This window comes from Euleptes europaea, chromosome 3, assembly GCF_029931775.1.
Source record: "Euleptes europaea isolate rEulEur1 chromosome 3, rEulEur1.hap1, whole genome shotgun sequence".
NCBI classification, from domain to species: Eukaryota; Metazoa; Chordata; class Lepidosauria; order Squamata; family Sphaerodactylidae; genus Euleptes; species Euleptes europaea.
Window position 1 is genome coordinate 24,279,995 of NC_079314.1, and position 26,001 is coordinate 24,305,995.

Here is a 26,001-nt window from a genome sequence, read left to right on the forward strand (position 1 = left end):
AGCCACTCTGGTCCCCCACTGAAGAGAAACCGGGGGGGGCGGGGGGGTATAAACAGATGTTAAAGTCTGGGAGTAGCAAATGCTGCCCCCCTCACCCTGCTTTGGTCGGAGCAACCTGGACACTCCCTCCCATAGAATCATAGAGTTGGAAGGTGTCCACCAGGGTCAGGGTCATCTAGTCCAACCCCCTGCACAATGCAGGAAGTCCACAACTACTTTCCTCCTCCTGCAGAGCGAAGCACTGAACGGGCGGGTGGTGGAAGACATGGAAGGCGCTTCCCAGGCTAACCAGAGGCGGATGAACGCAGACCCCTTGGAGGTGATGCTGTTGAACATGGGCTATCGGATCACAGGACTTACCAGCAGCGGAGCCGGAGGCTCAGACGACGAAGACAGCTCGGAGGGGCAAGTCCACTGCCGGACCAGCTAAAGCTGAATCGCCTCTCCTTCCCCTAATCTTTTTTTTGTTTTGTTTTTGTTTGAAGGGAAATCTAGTTTGCTCAGTTTGGACTCTGACGAACGACTGCACTGTTTCACACTATGCACAGAGTAGTACCCGCCAGCAGGGGCCAAAGCGGCTTTGTTTAAACTCTGCTGCTACCCTTGGTTCCCCTTTGCCCCCCGCCCCGCCCCACTCTCAAGCAGCATGGGGACGCAGCCCGTTGGAACTTTGCTTCTAGCAGAATCTAGTCTGTGCAGGGATTTCTTTTTTCTTCCCCCTTTTATTTTTGCGTTTTCTGTGAGCAGTATAAAACTGGCAAACCCTCTTCTTCTGGCACTGCCGCACAGCCCAGGAGGTGGAGGGTGGAGGCGGGCGTTGCCTTCGCAAATGCGTTTGCAGAGAGGATGTTTAAAAAAAAAACTCAATAAAATGTCAACCTAGGGCAGGGGTTATGGAATGGCGTTAATGCGGTTGTCTCTAATCTCCGAAGCTCGGCTTGCCTGCCCTGCCGTCGCTGGTTGGCCCCCTTCTGCAGCCTGAGGGCCCCTTCCGGCCCACCTGACAGCCAGCCTCACATTCACTTGGCCTTTCTTACGGCCGAGTGACCAGGTGAAACATTTGGCAGGCTAGCTAACGTGGGGCAACAGTGCATAGTTCCAGTCGCTGGGCAGAGACACTAGCTTCCTGGCTCTGGTATATCCGATACTTTGTCTTCTCTGTGCAGAGAAATGACTGTAATGGGGAGAAAAACCCCCAGCCCATGGGGCTTGGTGGCTTCTGTGACTAGAGGTAGTAAATACCGGATGTTGCTGCTCTTCTGGAAACTCCTGCTGTTTTTGTTTTCTCCTTCTCTGGAAAGATTTTATTTATTACCCCTGTTCCCATGGTGTGTGTTGGGAAATCTTGCTCGCCTGCCTCCTCACAGCTAGAGCTCTTGGCAAGAAGTATCCCGTGTGTCTCAGCTGCACAACATTTTCCACTGGCTCCGGGCAAGGGCGCTCCTCTCCTCAGACACATTCTGACCCTGCCACACCTCTGCCCGTGACATGCACGCACAGGGCTTGTGCTAGGGCTCACCTCTCCCCTCCCTCCAGATGTCTGAACAACATGGATTCGGCTTCCTTCCCTCCCACCCCCACCCCGCATTCCTAAACCAGATTAAACTGGTTTTGAAAATTATGCATGGTATGGAGGGAGTGGACAGGGAGAAGCTTTTCTCCCTCTCTCATAATACCAGAACACTGGGTCATCTGTTGAAGCTGGAGGGTGAGAGATTCAAAACAGAGAAAGAAGTATTTCTTCACACAACACATAGTTAAATTGTGGAACTACCTGCCCCAGGAAGTGGTGATGGCTGCCAACTTGGAAGGCTTTAAGAGGGGAGTGGACATGTTCATGGAGGAGAGGGCTATTCATGGCTACTAGTCAAAATGGGTACTAGTCATGATGCATACCTATTATCTCCAAGGCCAGAGGAGCATGCCTATTATATTAGGTGCTGTGGAACACAGGCAGGGCAGTGCTGCTGCAGTGGTCTTGTTTGTGGGCTTCCTAGAGGCACCTGGTTGGCCACTGTGTGAACAGACTGCTGGACTTGATGGACCTTGGTCTGATCCAGCAGAGCCTTTCTTATGTTCTAATGAATCCATGTTTGCGCAGAGGAAGCAATTTGTGTGTTTCTCAAAACTTTTCAAACCAGGAAGCTTTCCATTGGCCTTACTGTGTCGGGGGTGGGGGGAGGAAGCGGAGAGTACACAAATGCAGCCAGTAATCTGTGTTCTGTGCCCATCACACGTAAGCAAGAGTTTGCTGTGACATGTGAATGTGGCCCTTGTGCCCAGTGTGGTCCACCCACCTTTTCTTTTGCCCCATGGCTTAGAAATTTTCTTGGGAGCCTTCTGTCCCTCTCCAGCTGTGGCTTTTGGGATGGATGAGGTGCGGCCAAAGACTTCTCAGTTGGAGGGAGCCAGCGTGGTGTAGTGGTTAAGAGCGGTGGTTTGGGGCATTGGACTCTGATCTGGTGAACCGGGTTGGTTTCCCCACTCCTCCACAAGAAGCCAGCTGGGTGGCCTTGGGCTAGTAACAGTTCTCTCAGCCCCACCTACCTCTCAGGGAGTCTGTTGTGGGGAGGGGAAAGGAAGGTGATTGTAAGCCGGTTTGATTCTTCCTTAAGTGGGAGAGAAAGTCGGCATATAAAAACCAACTTGTTTTCCTCTTCTTGTCTTGCCCTCTCCAGTTGTACTTGCTACATTCTACACTGTCAAATAGATCCTATGCATCATGGGGTATGGCCTAAAACCAAAGATTCCTTGGGAACAACACTTAATGTTTTTTTGCAGTTTGTTACTTGGACAGCATTGGCCCCTGTGTGTGGGTGGCGGCGGCCGCAACATCTGGCAGAAATGTCACTTTAGGGGAAGCTTCTCGGGTTAGGAATCGTCCACCTGTCCTTTCAGGAACATTGTACATGCAGCGATCGCTCGACACAGCAGGGCACCCTTGGTCCTTCGTTCCCCCCATCCCCAGGGGCTCTGTTCTCAATCTTGTCCAAGCTGCAGTGATATCATTGTGGGATTGTTCTGAACTACATCCTACCTGTTTCAGCAGGTAACTCCCGAATGCTCCACTGGAAGCAAGCCTGGCTGCAATGTGGATGGACAGAGAGCCCCTGGTACAACCGGCTTCTTGTTTTCCCCTCTCCTTGAAAGCATCTTTGCTGTGGCCTTGTGCAAGGGCTTTCCCTTGCAGGAGTGGTGGTAGACGTCTCCAAAAAACTTGTGGTGTTGTTCCCCGCTCTCTCGACTGTACCTCTGCCTAGGCCAAGGGTAAGCGACGTGGTCTTCGAGCAGGCAAGGATTGCATCACCCCTAAAAAATCTGGGCTGAAACTATTTTGCAGGGACCGCACTGACTTCTATTTCACGGCTTGCTGTTCGGTAAAGCCATGTATTCTGTGCCCAAACTAAACCGCCATTTTGCACGCCCCTGAGTTCGGATATTCTCTGTTTGTGCCCCTCTCCTTTTTGGGTTGAAGTATTCCAGATGCTTTAAAATGACATGAAACCCAGATGCCTTTCCTGGGCTGTAACTGAAGGCTTTGGCTGAACTAGCCTATTGGAGAAGCCTCCCAATTTTCTTCTGATCCCCGAAACCTACGTGATACCTTGGATTAAGATCAGCCCAATAACGTGGTGTGTTGTGGTTGGTCTTCAAGGCTTTTGTATTTGGTTTATGCTGTGGACCAGTATCGCTATTTTGTGTATGTGCGTGTGCACATTCTCATCCCAAGTCACTTTCCTGGTTATCTTTCAATATTTTAAAAAGTTTAGGCTTAGTTAGGACTGGCTGATACCTGGGGTCTGAAGGCCATAGCAGAAAGGAGGCATCTGTTTCCTGACCTCTCTGTCTCTTTGACTGGATTTTAAAAAAAAGGCTCATTTCTACCTATTAGCAATATGCTCCCACCTACCACATGCTTTAAAAAGTGCGTGAAAATGGTTCCCCCAGGACTTCAGAGGGATCCTCGCCCTGTGGATCGACCCCAGATGCCCAAGCAAGCCTCTCGCTACATTCCCTCGGCCGCAGTCTCTCCCGCCCCCCCCTTGCAGATTAATTTGCAAGCGGGGCAAAAGGCATAATGCAAAATGTGGTTTTAATCCCTTTCCTATCTGAACATGAAGCTACTTTTTTAAAAAAAATAGGACTGGGGCATGTACACCCTGCGAGTGAATTTACCCTGCAGCGCATCCATGTTCAGCAGCGAGGTCCTCTGTGATCCATCGCTTCACTCTCTTGCCTGGGTTCCTTCTGCCAAATAACTTGGACTTTTCAATCTTCCTTTTCAAATGCTCACACTGAAAGCAAAAAAACAAAACACAACCCCAAAAACCGTCTAACTGTAATATTTGGATCCCAAACCCTGTTTGCTGTGTCTCTTCTACTGCGGTGGTGGTTTGTTCTCTTTCCTGCTGCAACAAAGCAGTTCTCGCAGGCCCTGGGGTGACTGCAAGGACACCCCCCCCCAAGTAGATAATTTTCAGTGAGTTGCTGCTTGTTTGAAGGAGAAATAACACTGTACTGAAGCGACACTCCCCACTCCTAGAACATCTTCTCATTCGGGATGGGAAGACCGTGCTTTTGAATGGGGTGGAGGTACCGATGGACCGCTGTGAGGTATTGCTAACAGGTTTGTATTACTCTCCCTCGAGGAGGCGGTCCCAAGGAGAAGTTCTGTTCCTCCTTCAGGCAGCTCCCTTTCTAGTGTCCCCCAAATGCTATTTTTGTAATCTAGCACAGGGATTTCTGGCATTTAAAACCAGGAATGTGTAGGAAAGACTTCCCTTTTGCTCGTTGGGAACAACTGTTCAGGAATGGAACAGAGTCTTTTCAAAATCGGTCAATGTAGAGGTGACAAATGAGCCTTAGCGGGTGTCTCTTTGTTATTGGGAAGAGCGTTTGTTTCTCTGCTCCATGGAAGAGTAAGGTCAAGCAATTAAACAAGTCTTCTCGTTTTTGAAGTCCTCTTGTTCTTGAGACTGTTCTAACCTTCTGGTTTTTCTTCTGTAGCATTTGCAAGAGGTACACGGTTGGTGGGTAGACTAGCTGGATTCTGATGATCGTACTTCGGGCGATATTTATCTCCTCAACTCATCCCCAAAAATCCCAAACCACCAGTTGTCCACTTCAAAATCCTCGCTATATAAACATATGAAAATCCAATGGACTTCTTGTGATAGTGGACTGCGACAGCTTTCAAAATAATGGCATACCTATTAGTACTCACTTTTTTGATGCAGTCAAATAACATCACTACACATGAATAAAATGTTCTGGTTCCTGAAACCATTTTTTAGAAATTATTTTTAAAGGTTAACCGTAAGCATTTGCCAACTGTGGCTGTTGTAATTGTGACAGTAGGGAAGGGGAAACCAGTGCCTTTCCTTGCTGGGGAAACTCCCTTAGACCAAGGGGTCCCTGAAAAGTACCATGGTAACCCATGGTTACCCCGTGGCACAGAGTGCTAAGCTGCGGTACTGCAGTCCAAGCTCTGCTCACGACCTGAGTTCGATCCCAACGGAGGTTGGTTTCAGGTAGCCAGCTCAAGGTCGACTCAGCCTTCCATCCTTCTGAGGTCGGTAAAAGGAGTACCCAGCTTGCTGGGGGTAAAGGGAAGATGACTGGGGAAGGCACTGGCAAACCACCCCGTAAAGCAAAGTCTGCCTAAGCGTTGGGCTGTGACGTCACCCCCATGGGTCAGGAATGACCTGGTGCTTGCACAGGGGACCTTTACCTTTGTTAACCCACCACCACCGCCACTCAGGACCTCCTGAGAAACTCTAGACTGACCCACTGAGGAGGCCCTCTTTCAGCTCAGTACTAGGACAACAGCAAAAATAACTTCAAACCAACCAGGTAGCACCCGTGCATCCTAGCACATGGGGAACAGATTTAAGAGAAATATTCCAGAGCAATAGATTGTAATAAGTGAAGCCAACAAGTAATCATTATATACACCTGAGCCTTAGCAATGTTTAGGATTTCTGTCATAGTAATGTCATACAGACCATCTTGGATAGGAACAAAGGCAAGTATGTATAAAATTCATCATCTGATTTGTGTTGCCGATGCGACTTTGCACACTTTAAAGATTGGGCAAGTTAGAGGTGCAAAAAGCGGTGAGGGCTGCATCCATAAACTTTGGGGAGGGGCTGTGGCTCAGTGGTAGAGCATCTGCTTGGCATGCAGAAAGTCCCAGTTTCAATTTCCAGCTAAAGGGACCAGGCAAGTAGGTGATGGGAAAGACCTCTGCCTGAGACCCTGGAGAGCCGCTGCCGGTCTGAGTAGAAAAGACTGGCTTTGATGGATCAAGGGTCTGATGCAGTAGAAGCCAGCTTCATGTGTTCTGTTTGTTTTATGCCTTTTTATTAACAAGGGATTCAAAAACACTTAACAGATTGCATCATGGTTGTGGAGCACAAGTTTTCAGAGAGGCCAACTTTGGGTTGGAACCTATGGATCTGTTCTGGTACTGGCATCCGTTTCCCCCAGCTTCTCGGAACAGGTCTATAGGATCCAACCTTTTTTGTCTTGAATTATATGTGTGTAATAATGTATGAGCCCCGTGGCGCAGAGTGGTAAAACTGCAGTACTGCAGTCCAAGCTCTGCTCACGACCTGAGTTTTATCCCGACGGAAGTCGGTTTCAGGTAGCCGGCTCGAGGTTGACTCAGCCTTCTATTTTTCCGAGGTCGGTAAAATGAGCACCCGGCTTGCTGGGGGTAAAGGGAAGATGACTGGGGAAGGCACTGGCAAACCACCCTGTAAAACAAAGTCTGCCTAGTAAACATCAGGATGTGACGTCACTCCATGGGTCAGGAATGACCCGGTGCTTGCACAGGGGACCTTTACCTTTTATTAGTTAATGTAACCGTCCTGCCTGCTTAGCTTTTTAACACCAATGGGAAGGGGGTATTTGCCATGCCAATTGAAGTAATCTCCTTTTTAAGAAAATACAGTTGGGTCTTCCACAGGTTTTGCCAGAACTGCCTCGGTGTATTGATAGCAAAAGGGAAGATGTAGCACCAAGAAGCAAAATAAATAGGTGGCTTGAAAATAGTATTATTTATTAGAAGTTTTGTATCTTACCTTTCTAGTGTTCAGAATATAGCCTGCTGCATTTTAAAAATAACCTCCTGTAGGACTAAAGGTCTTCATGTACCTAAATCTAGTGTTGTCTAAAAGGAAAAGAGAGTGGTGGAAGAGCATCACATTGTATAGATAGTACTACAATGCCCTTCAAGTAGAACACCATTTCTTTTCTATTCAGCAATCTAGGAGGTTTTGGCGTTTGAGTAGTCTTAACCAGCAGATGGCAGCCTAATGCGTTTTCTTTTTTGCCTTTTGGGCAAAATTCATTACTAGGTCTGGAGCAGAGTTTCCCAAATTTTTTGAGTCACGGAGCCCTTTTCAGGAGAGAAATTCGTCACAGAGCACTATTTCCCACCTAGCACCTATATACTAAACCAAATGACAGTAGTATTTTTCTTTCCAATCTCTTCACGGAGCACTAGGAGATGTTTCGCGGAGCACCGAGTGCTTAGTGGATCACAGTTTGGGAACCGCAAAGTAAGAGTTTTGGACTGGGAACTATGCCATGGAAGTTTGCTGGGTGACTTTGGGCCCTTCCCAAGGTGGTGGTTGGGAGGATAAGGTGGAAAAAGGGGAGAATTATGTGTCTTGTTTCGGGAGAAAAGCAGGATGAAACACAATTTTTAAGATGTGTGCTTACTTTCCGCCAGGTTGCCGTGTCATGTCGTTACTGCACCCCTGCAAACATGGGAATATATGTCCAGACCAACACAGGGAATTAGATTGCGTGTTTGTATAGGGAGAGATGCCCTGACCTGGATGGCCCTGGCTAGCCTGATCTTGTCAGATCTCAGAAGCTAAGCAGGGTCAGCCCTGGTTAGTATTTGGATGGGAGAAAACCAAGGAATACCAGGGTTGCTGTGTAGAGGAAGGCACTGGCAAACCACCTCTGTTAGTCTCTTGCCATGAAACACCCCCCCCCCCAAAAGGGGTCACCATAAGTCGGCTGCGACTTGACGGCACTTTACACACACACACACACACACACACACAGGGAGAGATGGCTGTGAGTAGCGTGTCCAGCAGAAAAAGGATGACAGAGACCAGTGACCCCTACTCCATGCCCAGAAGATGGCCAAGATGCCCCCCCGCTCATCATCTGCTTGAGGTCATAGAATCAGCATTGCTGGCAGATGGCCATCTTACCCTAAGCAAATATTAAATCAAAAGCATAGCCAAATGGCACGTTCCTATCTAAACAGAATAATATCACACCAACCAGAGCTACTCCGATTTGGAGCAAGAGTTACTTTGAAACTAGGCGGTGTGAAATGAGGAATAGGACAGAGGAGAACTGGAATCCACTGGGACAAAGGTGTCCGGTCTTCAAGGTATGGGGCCCTAACTAGCAGAGAGAAGCAAAATGCCAGCTTCTCTATGTAGTGCAGCATGGGTTGGAAATGGGGTTAAGATGGGGAACAAAGCTATAACTTTCCTAGTCTGTGCAGCGGCCCAGTGGGCCAACAGGAGGAAAGCAATCAAGCCATACCAGGCTGGAAGACGACGATGCCCCTCCCATGCATTGTCCTTTATGTGGTATGCAGTCACTGACCACTAACACAATTTGGGCATTATGAGCCCTGTAATAGCCTGACACATAGGGTTGCCAGGTCCCTCTTTGCCATCGGCAGGAGATTTTTGGGGCGGAGCCTGAGGAGGGTAGGGGTTGGGGAGATGAGGGACTTCAAGGCCATAGAGTCCAGTTGCCAAAGTGGCCATTTTCTCCAGGTGAACTGACCTCTATTCGCTGGGGTTCACTTGTAATAGCAGGCAATCTCCAGCTAGTACCTGGAGGTTGGCAACCCTACTGACACAGGCCCATATAAGGCCCTTCCTTGGGCCGGCCTCTCTTTCCGCATCAGGCCCCAGGTGTGAATGCCGACTGGCTCTCTGTTTGTGCCACCAGTGGCCAAACCACACTCCTCTCACATCCTTGAAGGTAGGGTTGCCAACTTCCAGGTACTAACGAGATGATCTGCTATTACAACTGATCTCCAGCCGATAGAGATCAGTTCCCCTGGAGAACTTGGCCGCTTTGGCAATTGGACTCTATGGCATTGAAGTCCCATCCCGCCCCAAAAACCTCCTGCCGGTGGCAAAGAGGGACCTGGCAACCCTACTTGAAGGCGAGGATGGGGTGGCCTTCTCCTGCCAAAAAGGCTTCCTTGAAAGTTGTCATTGCTGCAGGGTCCTTGCTGCAAGATCCATCATGAGACATGGCAATTGATTCCCATGCTCTGTGCTTGCCTCGCAGGGGCTGGGACTTGCACATAGTGTTACATTCACAGTAATACATTCAAACTGGGAGGGGTGTGCCGATAAGGAGATCTAGCAACGAAATGCCTTCCACAGCATACACTGGGATTGTTCAGTTCCCCCCCACCCCGGTAGGCTTCAGCAACAATGTACTAGCCAGTCTCTGGACCAAATCCAAAGGGGGTTCTAAGCATTTCGAGAACCTCCTCCTTTTGTGCCCCTAATTTAAAAAAAGACACCGATGAACATTCTCTGCCTTGAATCAAAGGGGCAGGTTTAAGTTACATAAAAGCACAACACTTCCGTTCAAGAGAAACCGCTGTCTATAGAACCAGACTGGTTTATTAATGATTGCAAATATTCATTATGTCTGGCCATGAATAAGGTTCAGAAATAGAATTAGCATCAGCATTAATGTATAACTCAGCGGAGGGAATTCAACTGTGTTTGTGCCATTTCATTTACCTTTTAGGAAGCACATGCCTTTTCCAAGCTGGCTATAATTCTGCTTTTACAGCTCACTGGGTGGGAAGGTGTGTGTGGGGGGGGCACAGCAAAATTATAAGCAGCAACTTGGATTCCAGTACAGTTCCTACATTTGCAGAAGGGGAAGTGAGTCGCTTTGGTTATTTACGAGGGGCCCTCTTACAGAAGTGCAGCCTGTCAAAGCCCGCCTTTCGCTCCCGTCCTTGTGAAGGATGACAACGTGCACCACACTTCTGGGGCTGGCCGTAGCTCCCCTGGGATGGGTCCTGATGTTGACCGCTACTGTAACACCGCAATGGCGTGAGTTCCCCGAGAGACCTGGCTACCCGCAAGACATCTCCTTCAGTGATGGCCTTTGGGAGAGCTGTGTGGAGGTAACCAGCATACAAGGCAAGGTATGCCAACCCCTGCCGCAGGAGATGGCTGTCTCCTGGCCCATTCAGCTGGCGAGGGTGCTGACGGTCACCTCTGTGCTCGCTGGCTTCTTGAGTTATAGTCTCGCCACTGCGGGGGTCCGTTGGTGGGCTGAACATCCAAACAACTGCCTTGCGGGAATCTCTGGGCTCTTGCACCTGCTGTCTGGACTCGCCTATCTCTGTGCTACCTCCTACATGGCATACAGAATCCTAGCTGACATTACCAATCTGCAGGTCCCAGATGAGGACAAATACCGTCTTGGAACATGCCTCTACTTAGGTTGGAGTGGAGGGGCAGCAGAGACTTTTGCTGGGGTGTGTCTGGCTACGAGTTTCCAAGGAGAGAACAGCAATCGTTTAATGAATCTACCCCCACCCTATGAAGTGGATTATTAAGGAACAGGGGGGATCTGTGGCTCAGTGGCAGAGCACCTACCTAACATGTAGGTTCCAGGTGTGATCCCTTCCATCTTCACTTTTATTTTTTTAAATAATTTTATTAACAACAATACAATAATGTGTGTGTGTGTTAAGTGCCATCAAGTCGTTTCCAACTCATGGCGACCCTTTGAATCAATGTCCTCCAAAATGTCCTATCTTTGACAGCCTTGCTCAGATCTTGCAAATTGAGGGCCATGGCTTCCTTTATCGAGTCAATCCATCTCTTGTTGGGTCTTCCTCTTTTCCTGCTGCCTTCAACTTTTCCTAGCATGATTGTCTTTTCCAGTGACTCTTGTCTTCTCATAATATGTCTAAAGTATGACAGCCTCAGTTTAGTCATTTTAGCTTCTAGGGTCAGTTCAATACAATACAAACATCGACCAGTACTTATAAAACCTATAACTTTCTAAATAATCACTCTTTATGAACCATCACCAACAGAATCTAGACTTTTAAGCGTGTTCTCCATTCTGGATATTGTGGGATACCATAGTCCATCTGATTCCTCTACGTTTTTGTTATTTTGATAGTAAGTTAATCGAACCAAGTATTTAAATTTGGAGAGTTTGCTCACTTTTAAAAGACGTAGGGTAGACCTTTCTCTGAGAATTCTGGAGGGACTAGATTAGACAAGCCTGGGCATTTATTCTTTGTTGTTTTTTAAAACTTTTAAAATTGTTTTTAATAAAGCACATACAACTCACATGCATTGTACACTCCTCATACTCCATGTCTACAACAAGATCCTCCTCAAATATCCAGTAGAGTTAGGGTTACCAGGTCCCTCTTCGCCACTGGCAGGAGGTTTCTGGGGCGGAGCCTGAGGAGGGTGGGGTTTGGGGAGGGGAGGAGCTTCAATGCCATAGACTCCAATTGCCAAAGGGGCCATTTTCTCCAGGTGAACTGACCTCTATCAGCTGGAGATCAGTTGTAATAGCAGGAGATCTCCAGCTATTACCTGGAGGCTGGCCACACTAAGTAAAGTGGAACTCATACATCGTATATCATCTAATTCTCTTCTTTAAACCTACACAAACACCTACTTCCTTAGATAAACAGAAATATTTATATTGCATTAAAATATTGATACCTATTACTGAGTCTAACAATCAGTGTTTCTATGCTATCCATTCCTTGTTGTTGTTCGTATTCAAACATTTTCCAGAAACTGTAGATGTACCCTTCTGCGATAAAACAAGAAAGGAGAACAATTAAGTTCTACAGAGCCTGATGACCTAACCATAGCGAGTAGCAAGACGGGCAGGCCGAGGAACAAGGATGTTGAACATGACAGCATTGGAATGATCTTTTCAGCAGCACAGAGATGGGTTCGGTCACAAACATTCCTTCTTTCTTACTCATTCTGGGGTGGAGACAAGACACTAGAGAGAAGGCGTTGCTTACAAGCCACCTGGATGTTTTAAATCCACCCCCATCAAATAAACACCGAGTTTCAGAACTTGGCTACTCTCAGGAAATTGTTTTTTTAAGTCTTAACAAAACAGATCTTCCCTATACCAAGCAAACAGACCATGGGGAGGGGAAGGTACTGTATCTCTGAAGCCCATGGTCCTAGCATAGAGTAAGAACGGGGAGGGGAGGGTTGCCAGGTCCCTCTTCGCCACCGGCGGGAGGTTTTTGGGGCAGACCCTGAGGAGGGTGGGGTTTGGGGAGGGGTGGGACTTCAATGCCATTGAGTCCTATTGCCAAAGCAGCCATTTTCTCCAGGTGAACTGATCTCTACCAGCTGGAGATCAGTTGTAATAGCAGGAGATCTCCAGCTAGTACCTGGAGGTTGGCAACCTAGGGAAGGGGTTTTGTTTCTCCTTTTCAGCACAAACTCATATGCCGTTTATGCTTGGTATTTAGCAGCACGTTCCAGGCTGAAGTGCCCCGCATATTTTTTTTTATTTCTTCACCCTGAAAAGGCACTGCGAAGCCGGCGCATACCTGCTTTGTATTTCTTAAGAGCCCCTTTAACGGGACCTTTTGTATTTGCTCCGCCCCCGCATTGAAGCATTCACTGAAGGAAGCATGCAGAATCCCAGCCTCGGTTTAGCTATGCAAACTACTATTGCTAATGGCTATGCAAACGAAGGAGCAGGCGAGTGGGGGGGTGGAATTTGTTTGACTTTCTCCTCTTGCATCGGGACCATGAATAGTCATTTTAAAGGTCAGATTTAAAAAATCAGCATTGAGCAAGGAGGAGAATCGACCCGGCATAAATGGCCATACAGTTGCTTTTAGAATCCTGGGCCACTGGGGTTTTAGTGAACAATCCTAAACAAGTCTGCTTAGAAGTCAGTCAAACATTATTCAATGGGATATATTTCCATGAAAATGTTCTCAGGCTTACAGCTTCTGTTTAAAGTTTAAGCAATTTATATGTGACATTTAAGAGTTACAGAAAGCAATAGATAACATAATTACTAGTGTGGTTAGCATGTCAGACTAGGGTTGCCAACCTCCAGGTGCTAGCTGGAGATCTCCTGCTACTACATCTGATCTCCAGCGGATAGAGATCAGTTCCCCTGGAGAAAATGGCCGCTTTGGCAATTGGACTCTATGGCACTGAAGTCCCTCCCCTCCTCAAACCGTGGCCTCCTCAGGCTCCGTCCCAAAAACCTCCTGCCGGTGGCGAAGAGGGACTTGGCAACCCTATGTCAAACTAGGATCTAGGAGACCCAGGTTCAAACCCCCACTCAGCCATGGAAGCTTGCTGGGTGACCATGGTAGCACAGCACTCCTAAAAGGTGGAGACAGAGGCATGACTTAATTTTCCCTTTTTTTATTGTTTGCTTTGGCAACCAGGGATTGCAAAACCCCATACCCATAACATCTTCCCAGCATCTCAAACCAACCTGTTGGTCCAAGCTCCTAAGTTATGAGACTGATCTTCTTGTTCATCAGTTTTGCAGATGTTCACCAGTGTCTTGGGAATTTTCTCAGCGGGCAGCCCTGCATTTCAGGGACTTCCAACGAACAAGTTTCAGGCTAGGATTCAAGAGAAAGTACTCCTGAATAACATTATTGTGTGTGCTAATAGTCGGGGGGGGGGTAATCTGTTCCTCCTTGTGTGTGGAACCTCCTTCTCTTGTGCAATCTGGTTCTCAGGGCATCTCAGCAGCTGCTTAGCTTAGTTAGCAAACTTAAAATTCCAGTTGATGTAACAGTTTCTGGGCTTCTTTAGCTGAATCCACAGATTCCCCCAAAATCTTTGGAGTAATTCCACAAAATAAGATTAAAAAATTATATTATCATAATGTGTGTGTTAAGTGCTGTCAAGTCGCTTCCGACTCATGGCGACCCTATGAATCAATGTCCTCCAAAATGTCCTATCTTTGACAGCCTTGCTCAGATCTTGCCAATTGAGGGCTGTGGCTTCCTTTATTGAGTCCACCCATCTCTTGTTGGGTCTTCCTCTTTTCCTGCTGCCCTCAACTTTTCCTAGCATGGTGGTCTTTTCCAGTGACTTCTGTCTTCTCATAATGTGGCCAAAATACAATAGCCTCAGTTTAGTCATTTTAGCTTCTAGTGTTGGAAATAAAAAGATTTATTTCTTTAAACAGATTTAAGTTCTGAATAAAAAGAAACCCGTCAGGATTGAAAGCAAGAGACTTTTAATTATTTTCTGCAGCAAAAAATAATGAGAGGAAAGATATTAGCCAAAGACCACAAAATGAAACTTTTCCTCTAACAAGCTCCTCCTATTTCTTAATCTTTTATACTTCTCTCCAAAGTTCTTTGTTCCAAGAGGATTTGAATATCTCCTCCTCTCAAATTCACCCTAACTCTGATCTCATCTGTGGTCACATGCATATGATCTCATCTGTTATTTGGTGATATCCTGTTCCAGGTACGAAAAATCACCTGCTTTGTTCAGTTTAAGTTAGACAGAACTATTTTCTACTGACTTATATAAATAACCACAGCTTACAAATATAATAGAAAAATAACATTTTTCTAATATGCTAGAATTAAATTAATTAAAATCTTACACATCCCACACTAGGGTCAGTTCAGGCTTCATTTGATCTATAACCCACTGATTTGTTTTTTTGGCAGTCCATGGTATCCATAACACTCTCCTCCAACACCACATTTCAAAGGAGTCTACTTTCTTCCTATCATAATACACTTGTGAATAAACCTTGGTGCTCTGGTCCAGGGTAAGTCCTGTGGGTTACGGATTGGGTGGGTTACGAAGGCAAAAAACAACAGAGATCCATTCCCCCCTGGAGAAAAGGGAAGCTTCGAAGGACAGTCATAACCAGTGAACACCCTCCCTTCCTCAAACTTTACCCTCCCCTGGCACCACCCCAAAAATTCCAGAAATTTCTCAAGCTGGTATCAGTAGGGTTACCAACCTCCAGGTACTAGCCGGAGATCTCCCGCTATTACAACTGATCTCCAGCCGAAAGACATCAGTTCACCTGGAGAAAATGGCCACTTTGGCAATTGGACTCTATGGCATTGAAGTCCCTCCCCTCCCCAAACCCCACCCTCCTCAGGCTCCGCCCCCAAAACCTCCCACCTGTGGCGCGGAGGGACCTGGCAACCCTAGGAATCAGTAACCCTAAGGCAAACATTTCTCAATGACCATTGTATTTCTGTGGCTAGGGGAGGTGGAAGTGGAATCATTTAAAAAAGTCCCTGCCATTATTTTCTTACTCCATCCCATTTTATCTCCCAATTTTAATTTCATAGTCATTAGCATCTTTCTACCCTCTCACAGTAGGCAATAGGCAGTATAAATAACATATGTTATTTATATATAACATATAACATGAATAACATATGTTATTTATATGGTCCCACTTTTATCCCTCATTACCTATTGTGAGTCTGCCTAGTAAACGTCGGGATGTGACGTTACCCCATGGGCCAGGAATGACCCGGTGCTTACACAGGGGACCTTTACCTTTTACTCACCTATTGTGAGGGGGTAGAAAGATATTTAAAATAAGCTTTGACCCACTTGTAGGCTTTCCAGGGGCATATGATTGACCATAGTAGAAAGTGAAATTGCTAGACTGTTTACTTAATTTATACCCTACTTCCCTCCCCAAAAGGTATCCAAAGCAGATTAAAATATTCTTTGTTGCATCCTCCACAACAACCCTGTGAGTAGGAATGCCAAGTCCCTCTTCGCAACCGAAGCCTGAGGAGGTCGGGGTTTGGGGAGGGACTTCAATGCCATAGAGTCCAATGGTCAAAGCAGCCATTTCTCCAGGTGAACTGATCTCTATCGGCTGGAGATCAGTTGTAATAGCAGATCTCCAGCTAGTACCTGTAGTACAGGAGTGAAGCCAATTTAAACAAAGTGCAAAATTCTTTATAAGCTACCACATATAGTTCAAAACAATACAAGACAAAATGTACATCAAAACCCACAAAATTCCATATATACATATGTACAGAAGTTGTTTAACAAAGTTGTCTCAATTGTGAGTACAAAATCTTCTTAAGATTTTGTACTCACAATTGAGACAACTTTGTTAAACAACTTCTGTACATATGTATATATGGAATTTTGTGGGTTTTGATGTACATTTTGTCTTGTATTGTTTTGAACTATATGTGGTAGCTTATAAAGAATTTTGCACTTTGTTTAAATTGGCTTCACTCCTGCACTGATTTCCAAATCCCTTGATACTTGTACAGTGGTGTCAATTTTGTTCTCCCAGTACCTGGAGTTTGGCAACCCTACCTGTGAGGTAGGTTAGGTGTGACTAGCCCTAGGTTACTCAGCAAGCTTCCATGATATAGTGGGGATTCAAACCCAAGTCTCCCAAGTACACCATACTAGACTACATAGAATTATATAGGCAGCAACAGAGGAGAATCCTACCATTCAGTATCCGGTTCTTACAACTTAGGGAAATATCGTTATCCCTATTTCATACTGAATGTTATTGCTTTAAATATTCACAAGTCTGTAAGTTAGTTTGGACAAGGAAAAAGCAAGATGTAACTTTTACAAAATACTTTTTTTATTTACATCCCACTTGTCAGCTTCTCGGTCCACAAAGTGGCTAATTATAAAAAAAAGACAATTCACTTCGGAATTAAAGCAATAAAACCATTGAAAAGCAAGAGCTCTTATCCCATCACTTTGTGCTATGTCTTTAAGGTCATCAATTCAGGCCTTTGAGTCCTCCACGCAGGCAAAGGATGGCCGTCCTTTTCTGTCTGCAGACAGAAACGTCAAAAGGCAACAGCAGACTGTCTGAATTCCATCAAGGGAACGTCTTGTTTTTGTTGTTGACTTATGAGCGTCTTCGACCGTGTTGAATCTGTGTAGGCACTTTTGGAATTTGGAGAAAGGGTAGTTGGTGCCACCGTAAAATGGTTGCCATTGGAAACAGGACTGATCATAAAATGGCTGCCGTAAGGGGCAATTACAAAACTCGGAGATACCAAGCATCTTCCTATGACCGGGGGGCAGATATTTCAGAAGGGGTTCTCTCTGCAGACTCAAAGATGATACCTCTTGGGGCGTCGTAGGATGCACTTTCTGCTACAGCGAGATGGAAGACCTAAGTTGGTTATCCTCATTTTCCTTTGCCTTCCCTTATTTACTGACTTCATTTGTACCCTTTCTCCCTAATGGAGAACCAAAGTGGCTTATATCATTCTTCTCTCCTCCATTTTATCCTCACAACATTTGTGAGGTAGGTTAGGCTGAGAGTGAGCGACTGGCCCAAAGTCACCCAAGCAAGCTTCCATGGCAGATCTTGGGCATCCCAGATCCTAGACTGACACACTAGCCCAGGGGTATCAAACATAAGGCCCGAGAGCGGATCCGGACCCTTGAGAACTCTTATCTGGCCCGCAAGGCAGCCAAGGCAGCCACCCTCCCCTCATTCTCAATCTGGGCTGGTGAGGCATGGCCCGGCCTGACCAAGTGACATTTATGCCATAGCCAGCCCTCGTGACAATTGAGTTCGACACTCCTGCACCATGTTATGTTAGTATACAATATCAGTACCCAATACTTATAAATACTCACTAAAGATTTCACATAGGAGCCCCGTGGCGCAAAGTGGTCAGCTGCAGGACTGCAGTCCAAGCTCTGCCCACGACCTGAGTTCGATCCCGACGGAAGTCGGTCGGCTCAAGGTCGACTCAGCCTTCCATCCTTCTGAGGTCGGTAAAATGAGTCCCCAGGTTGCTGGGGGTAAAGGGAAGATAACTGGGGAAGGCGCTGGCAAACCACCCAGTAAACAAAGTCTGCCTAGGAAACGTCGGGATGTGACGTCACCCCATGGGTCAGGAATGACCCGGTGCTTGCACAGGGGACCTTTACCTTTTTTAAAGATTTCACAATGCACATTTCATCTAGAGATGGCACAGGTTATCAGATGCCCACATAATAGTTACATGGGCATTTAATAATTTAAAGACAAGAATAAACAATTTTTTTTTTAAGACACCAAACCAGAAATCACCAAGCATCCAAGGCTCTGTGACACAGCACTTGCGTCATATGAAGAATATTCCAGGTTAACTCCCTGGTTTCTCTCACTACAAGAATCTCAGGTAGCAAAGACCAAAGGTGTCCTCCTTCACTTTGTCCCTTAGGGAGGACCTGTGGCTCAGTGGTAGAGCACCTGCTTGGCATGCAGAAGGTCCCAGGTTCAATCCCCAACATCTCCAGTTAAAGGGACTAGGCAAGTAGGTGGCATGAAAGACCCCTGCCTGAGACCCTGGAGAGCGGCTTCCAATCTGATTAGACAATACTGACTTTGATGGACCAAGGGTCTGATTCAGTCTAAGGCAGCTTCACGTGTGTTCATATGAATATACTGCCAGACAGTTATTCATCAAGCGAATTCAAGCCAACATTAAGAAGCAGTATACAAAATTCAGTAAGCACATTTCCTCAGCTCAGCACAGTCAAAAGGTAAGGGATGTTTCCTCTCCAAAACTTCAAATACCACAACCAGCTTGCTATAACAAGCCTTTCATTATAACTTTTAAATAAATAAATTTTAAACATCATTCCCCGAGTAATACTTTATGTTTTTACTCCTGCCCTAATTAAAATTGCCCCCTGAAACAACTATCATCATTTAAATTGTTAATGACTAAAGACCTAAAAGTAAATTGAAGCTTAAGTACTTCCAAAGGAAGAGTTTCTGCTTGAAGCACACTAGGGGAATTATGAACTCTGAAGAAGGAAGAACAAGTTGCAAATCAGCTGGCAGAGGGGCTGTGGTTTACATGTGGAAGGTCCCAAGTTCAATCCCTGGTATCTCCAGTTAAAAGGATCAGGAAGTAGGTGACATGAAAGACCTCTGCCTGACACGCAGGAGAGCCACTTCTAATCAGAGTAGACAATACTGACTTTGACAGAGCAATGACCTAATTTGGCTTAAGGCAGCCTCATGTGTGAACTTTACCAATTTTCAACTGGTCTGTTGATCCATACAGAGGAGCCTTCTTTCTCTCTCCCCACCCATTTTTCCTCTTACACCATCAAGATGTCCCTTCCCTTTAAGAAACCCAAGATGTCCATGACGGAGTGAACAAAAACTTCCTGTCAGCTCTGAAATGGGTTCTTTGACATTTAGCTCCCTCTTTAGACCGAGGGGACCCCCCCCCCCCAGAGCTTTGTGGGGAAGGATTATTTATCCCATAAAGTACAACTGTCCCGGAAACAGAATTTACGGAGCAACCACTTCATCTTCGGAGCCGACAGCCGAGGCGGAGTCTGTTCCGGCACTGTTTTCAGGGCGGACCATCGGGGACCACCATGCTTGTATTTCCTGATACAGTTCCTGATTTTGTATTTTCCAGTGACTGAATTTCTCAGAGGTCAGTTCACAGTCATCCAGGAGAGCGTCAAGTAGTTGGAGTTCGGCAGTTTTTGCCTAGGGAAGAAAGAGAACGTTGTCACTTGAATGTACTGGTTGCTTCTTTCAAAAGCCCCTGAAGCTCAGAAGAGTCAAGGGCAGAGATTTCCAAGGTTTTTATTATGTCCAAGTAGCCTCCTTCAAGGTGCAAACTACTCTGTTCCCCACCACCACCACCAATTTGCCATAAGCTTTTGTAATAAAATAAGAAATGGATCCCAATTGTTACTTCGACAATGAACCATGGATGGTGATGAGATTTAAAGCCATGCTGCTTTCCTTAAGACAGCCGAAAGAATTTTTTTATCCTTTCCCTAGATTTAAGAGCCACTGGCTATCCATCAACCACTTCACACTTTAAAAAGGGGATATGAAATTTAACTTTTCCTTGACACTATAGAGAAAAGTTGCCACATCTCTCACGCAATGGACCAATCTACTCGACAGCAGATAATGCAGCATCCGCTTCTCAGAAAGTGTCTTTAGCTGTTTTATCCAGGGAGTGATATATTTATTTTGTGCAATATTTTGTGGACATGCTTAAATAATGTGGGCTAGGGAGTCTATTTGATCCGGACAAAATGGGCACTTTTGTTCTTCTGCAATGATTTTATTGTATCGTCCTTGTGTCTTGGCTGAGTCTAGGGCATGACATCTTGCTAATAAGAAAGCTCGTCTGAATTTATGGATTTCTAACCAGCGGAAATAGTCTGGCAAGGAGAAAGTTCTGTTGAAGGGTACGGAAGTATTTTACTGAACCAAGACACACTACTATTAATTACGGCCCAAGACTCACAACTGAAGGACATAACACACAATTGGCCCCCCTTCTATGTTCTCACACCCTGGAGCAGAAAGTCCACAACAGTGTTCCCTAGGATGGCAAAAACTTAACCAATAACTAAACAACTGGCCTGAAACCAACCATCTCTCATATTTGTCCTACAGTACAGCTCACCCTGTTTTGGAATGGGGTCTTTTGGACACACCTCAGCTCATTCCTGAGGTAGGGTTGCCCTGCTATTACAACTGATCTCCAGCTGATAGAGATCACCTGGAGAAAATGGCCACTTTGGCAATTGGACTCTATGGCATTGGTCCCTCCCCTCCCCAAACCTCACCCTCCTCAGACTCTGCCCTAAAAACCTCCCATCGGTGGCAAAGAGGGACCTCACAACCCTATCCCGAGGTCCAAAGGATTCAGAGAGAGATGTGTGTTCAGATCCATAATGGAGAAATATTGAATCCAAATTCAAGTCGGTGGCTATTACCCATCTCCAACCCCCCCACAAGGGATGCTGGGACACAAACAAAAGCTCAAACAGGAAGCCCCAGTGCTAAACTGGTTTTCAGATAACACAAGAGGGTTCTTGAAGGCCACAACCCTTGTGGGAGCTTACCTTTGGAACACAGGCAGGATGGTGCTGCTGCAGTCGTCTTGTTTGTGGCTTCCTAGAGACACCTGGTGGGCCACTGTGTGAACAGACTGCTGGACTTGATGGGCCTTGGTCTGATCCAGCAGGGCCTTTCTTATGTTCTTAATGTTCCCTTCCCCTCCCCACAACAGATACCCTGTGAGGTGGGTGGGGCTGAGAGAGCTCTAAGAAATCTGTGACAAGTCCAAGGTCACCCAGCTGGCTTCATTTGGAGGAGTGGGGAAACCAACCTGGTTCACCAGATTAAGAGTCTGCCACTCATGTGGAGGAGTGGGGAATCAAACCCAGTTTTCCAGATTAGAATCCCTGCTCCAAACCACTGCTCTTAACCACTACACCACGCTGGCTTGGAGCTGGTAGGGATTTCAGCCTGGATATCCCAAGTCTGGTCTGATGCTAGCCACTACAGCATTCTGTGTCTTGTATTTTCGAACCGAGTTGGAAAAAAAGGGACCAGTCCCCTGCCCTAGAAAAAGGGGGGGCTTCCCAATGTCAGTTACACTCCACCTGCCTTGAGTGTGCTTTGAAGGGTCCGGATGAGATGCACCTTCTCATTTATCTCTGGGTTCTTGTTTCGTTTGATGAAAGATTTCCGGTACTGCTCGCGGGTGAATGTTTGCTGCTTGCCAATGAGAGAGACTCCCCCTTGCTTCAAACACTTGATCAGGGACTCGAGTTCTTCTCCTGCAGGGTCTGCGTAAGACAAGTTGAAACCCATAAGCAAAGGGAAGGGAGTGATGTAGCCTCCAGTTTTAAATCCTTGCGGCGCAGAGTGGTAAGCTGCAGTACTGCAGTCAAAAGCTCTGCTGACGACCTGAGTTCGATCCCGGCGGAAGTCAGTTTCAGGCAGCCGGCTCCAGGTTGACTCAGCCTTCCAGCCTTCCAAGGTTGGTAAAATGAGTACCCAGCTTGCTGGGGGTAAAGTGTAGATGACTGGGGAAGGCAATGGCAAACCACCCCGGAAACACAGTCTGCCTAGTAAACATGTCACCCCATGGGTCAGTAATGACCTGGTGCTCACGCAGGGGACTACCTTTATCTTAAAAAAAAAATCTTGCAGACTGTACAGAATCATGAAGATTTAAACGAATTAGTTAAAAGATTCTAATTCTTTGGGCAATATTTCCTATGAATCAGAATGAACAAATAAGGGATGAAACATAGCCTTTTACTCTTTATGAATTGTGATAAACACCCTTCTTATATATCTAGGTGTTATGTAATGGACCCCTTCCTCCTAACATTCCAGCTTTCTGTGTAGAGGGAATTCTTTTGTATGGAGAAACATTTGGCCAGGAAAGCCCTTCAACCTGTCAGCTGAAGTGGTGTAACCTAGACACTGATTTACCATCTCAAGGTGCACTAGGCCCGACATAAAAGTATCCTGCACTTTTCCCTTCCCAACAAAAACGGGTCCTTTCTGGTTATGAAATTTTGGACTCCTCGATGATGCTATTTAAGTACTGGGTGACTGCAGCTGATCCTTCATGAGGCTCAGCATTTTAGCTTTTTAAATATATCTGTCACCTGTGCAGGAAAGACGAGTGGAACTCACCTGTGGGAGAGGATGCTGGACTCCCATATGCTTTTTGACTTGACAGCGGACTGCTGACAGGGCTTCCGCTTGGGGATTCACTGCTCCCTGTTAGCAGCTGGTCTCTTTCCAGTTCCCTCCGTCTGGGCTGCTGGGAAAAAGAAGTTTTTAAGGCTGTACAAGGATAGTCTTGCTGGATCAGACCAAAAGTCCATCCTGTTTCTCACAATGACTGGTCAGATTCCCCTAGGAAGTCCACAAGCAGCCCCAGAGCCTCCTACTGTAGTCTAACCAGTAACTGGCATTCAGAGGTACACTGCCTCTGATCATGGAGGTTCTCATCCAGCCCTCGTGCCTAATTGCCAATGATAGATCTGTCCTCCATAAAATTTGTCCAAATCCCCTTTTACAGCTACCCATATTTGTGTCTTTCACTACATCCTATGGCAAAAATTCCAGAGTTTAAAATTCTGGGCGAAATAGTTCTTCCTTTTGGGAAGGAATTGCCAATCAATTTTACCAAGGGATCCCAACTTCAAGTATTACAGGGAAAAAGCTCTCTCCCAATCTCTTTTCTCAAAATCACGCATCGTTTTATAAATCTAGGAAATGGGGTCAGAGAGAGAATTCAACACTTGCATCTAAAAGAAAAGTTAATCATGCTCCCCCCACCCAAGAATTCTGTTCTACTGACGAAGGCAAGGTGTCCATCAATAAAATGCTCACCCTGTCAAGGCCGGGCCTTGGCGAGTCATCATCAGGGTCTTCAGCTTCCGTTTCACTGTAGCAATCTGGAGATAAAGGAGCCCAGAAGCAGATTCTCAGGGGAAAATCCTGAACAGGAAGTGTTACATTCCAACCACATTCCGACCTCTGCCTGAGACCCTGGAGAGCCATGGAGAGGGGCCGTGGCTCAATGGTAGAGCATCTGCTTGGCATGCAGAAGGTCCCAGGTTCAATCCCCGGCGTCTCCAGTTCAAGGCACTAGGCTGGTAGGTGATGTGAATGACCTCTGCCTGAGACCCTGCAGAGCCATGGAGAGGGACCGTGGCTCAGTGGTACAGCATCTGCTCGGCATGCAGAAGGTCCCAGGTCCAATCCCCGGCATCTCCAATTAAAGGGACTAGGCAGGTAGGTGATGTGAAAGATCTCTGCCTGAGACCCTGGAGAGCCGCTGTCGGCCTGAGTAGACAATACTGACTTTGATGGACCAAGGGTCTGATTCAGTATAAGGCAGCTCCATGAGTTCATCATACACTGACCACGAGGGTTGCCAGGTCCCTTGTCACCACCAATAGCAGGTTTTTGGGGCAGAGCCTTGGGAGGGGAGGGACTTCAATGCCATAGACTCCAATTGCCAAGGCGGCCATTTTCTCCAGGCGAACTGATCTCTATCGGCTGGAGAACAGTTGTAATGATCTCTAGCTACTACCTGGAGGTTGGCAACCCTAATGACCACTACAAAATCTAATTGGAGAGGAAGGCATGTTTTCTTTACCCCTTCTATAGTGGGAAACAAAAGCTTCTGATACTATGCCTTACTGTGTCCCACAGCTCCCAAGTCACTAGATTAGGGTTGCCAGATCCCTCTTCGCCACCGGCAGGAGATTTTTGGGGTGGAGCCTGAGGAGGGCGAGGTTTGGGGAGGGGAGGGACTTCATTGCCATAGAGTCCAATTGGCAAAGCAGCCATTTTCTCCATTTTCTGATCTCTATTGGCTGGAGATCAGTTGTAATAGCAGGAGATCGCCAGCTAGTACCTGGAGGTTGGCAACCCTACATTTGATTTAGAAATCATGAGAGCTAACACTGAATTGTTGCTCTCTTTACATTTCTCTCGTTGATCTTACACACACGCACACTCTGCTTGGATACCACATAGGATTTCCATCTATGGAAAACAAATATTGCCTACCTTTGCTATGGGAAAAAGATCACTAGGAGTCAATTTACACGTAGCTGACAATTAACCACTTAAATTTTATTGTAAGGTGAGTGGGTTGGGTCTAGGGTTGCAGCTTCAGATTGGGAAATACCTGGAGGTTTCTGGGGTGGAGCCTGAGGAAGGCAGGATTTGGAGATAGGAGAGACTTCAATGCCATAGAGTCCAATTGCCAAAGTGGCCATTTTCTCCAGGGGAACTGATCTCTATCGGCTGGAGATCAGTTGTAATAGCAGATCTCCAGCCACCACCTGGAGGTTAACAATTCAAAACAATACCTCGTGCTTAATTAAACAGAGTTGAAAAAACAGAGCAAGCACTGATGACGTTCAAGAGTTGTTCATTAAACATGCAATATAAGTGGTACATAGGAAAAGGCGTTGCAAAATCAATAGAACCACACAAGCGTCCTTGTATGTTACAAGAGACGCAAGCCGGGGAAAAAAGTTGTCCCGGCAGGAGCGGGGAAGCCTGCCGAGACGACTTTTTTCCCGGCTTGCGTCTCTTGTACCACTTATATTGTATGTTTAATGAACAACTCTTCTGAACAGTGCTTGCTCTGTTTTTCCAACCACCTGGAGGTTGGCAACTCTAGTCGGGCCATGAGAACAGAGGTTTGTTTTATTTTAGGGGAAAAGACAGCCAGTCCTGAACATGTTTGATTTGTAAATGGAAACAGAAAAAATGCATATACAAAAATCCTGCTAGATCCTGTATTGCAGCTTTAAGTTGAATTCCAGATCCAGGCTGTTTGGTTGGGAATGATGCCGCTGGGCCAGGTTAAAATACAGTGAAGAATGATGTGATTATACGGTGGCAGAGACCGAAGGTAGCAGAAAAAACTGTATCACATCAGACTTCAGCTTTGAATATTCCATTGTGTCAACCCCCTAGAAAAGCAACTAGAAATGCTACCCAGTAGGGAGAAGGCAGGAAGGGTAGAACCAGCTTGCTGTGTTTGTGCTTTGTTTATAGCAGTGGTTCCCAACCTTTTTTTGACCAGGGACCACTAGGACTTTTTTGTTCGGTGCAGGGACCCCAAGGTTCAAATTAAAAATTCAGAGAATTTGAAAATAAACTGTAATCATAACTGTTACTTAAACATTAAACTTAGAATAATATTTGAATATATATTTTTACAATAGAGAACTTTTAATTGAAAATATTAATTTATTATGGGTTTATAACTTTGTTTCGCGGACCTTAATTTAGTTCTTGCGGACCCCTGGGGGTCCACGGACCCCTGGTTGGGAACCAGTGGTTTATAGGGAAGGGCTGTAGCTCAGTGGTAGAGCATCTGCTTGGCATGCAGAAGGTCCTAGGTTCAATCCCTGGCTTCTCCAGTTAAAGGGACTAGGCAAGAAGGTGTTGTGAAAGAATCCTGCCTGAGACCCTGTAGAGCCACTGCCGATCTGAGTAGACAATATGGACTTTGATGGACGAAGGGTCTGATTCAGTATAAGGCAGCTTCGTGTGTTCATGTGTACATTTGGGTAGGGGCCGTGGCTCAGTGGTAGAGCATCTGCTTGGCATATAGAAGGTCCC

General features: G+C 46.3%; 3 protein-coding genes across 4 annotated transcripts in view; 2 read left to right on the plus strand and 1 right to left on the minus strand.

Annotated features, from left to right (window-relative positions):
- WDTC1 (WD and tetratricopeptide repeats 1) overlaps positions 1-446 on the plus strand; it is a 33,227-nt gene extending 32,781 nt beyond the window's left edge. For both annotated transcript variants that reach the window (XM_056847668.1, XM_056847669.1), the window contains one exon: positions 233-446. In XM_056847668.1, the coding sequence (XP_056703646.1) occupies positions 233-430 (198 nt within the window). In that variant the 3' untranslated portion in view covers positions 431-446. The remainder of the gene's footprint in view (positions 1-232) is intronic.
- A 9,596-nt stretch (positions 447-10,042) lies between these two features.
- Positions 10,043-10,642, plus strand: LOC130474731 (claudin-7-like). Its single transcript, XM_056846428.1, has one exon. It carries the CDS (start codon positions 10,043-10,045, stop codon positions 10,640-10,642), a length of 600 nt encoding a protein of 199 aa, XP_056702406.1.
- An 8,714-nt stretch (positions 10,643-19,356) lies between these two features.
- CNKSR1 (connector enhancer of kinase suppressor of Ras 1) overlaps positions 19,357-26,001 on the minus strand; it is a 41,624-nt gene continuing 34,979 nt past the window's right edge. Inside the window, exons 18-21 of the mRNA XM_056846429.1 lie at positions 23,242-23,306; positions 22,537-22,666; positions 21,493-21,674; positions 19,357-19,563 (exon numbers count right to left, since the gene is read on the minus strand). Coding sequence (XP_056702407.1) covers positions 19,357-19,563; positions 21,493-21,674; positions 22,537-22,666; positions 23,242-23,306 — 584 coding nt within the window. The remainder of the gene's footprint in view (positions 19,564-21,492; positions 21,675-22,536; positions 22,667-23,241; positions 23,307-26,001) is intronic.

Bases quoted from the DNA above. Each gene is read 5' to 3' on its own strand.
- LOC130474731 (XM_056846428.1), top strand. From the start codon at position 10,043: ATGACAACGTGCACCACACTTCTGGGGCTGGCCGTAGCTCCCCTGGGA.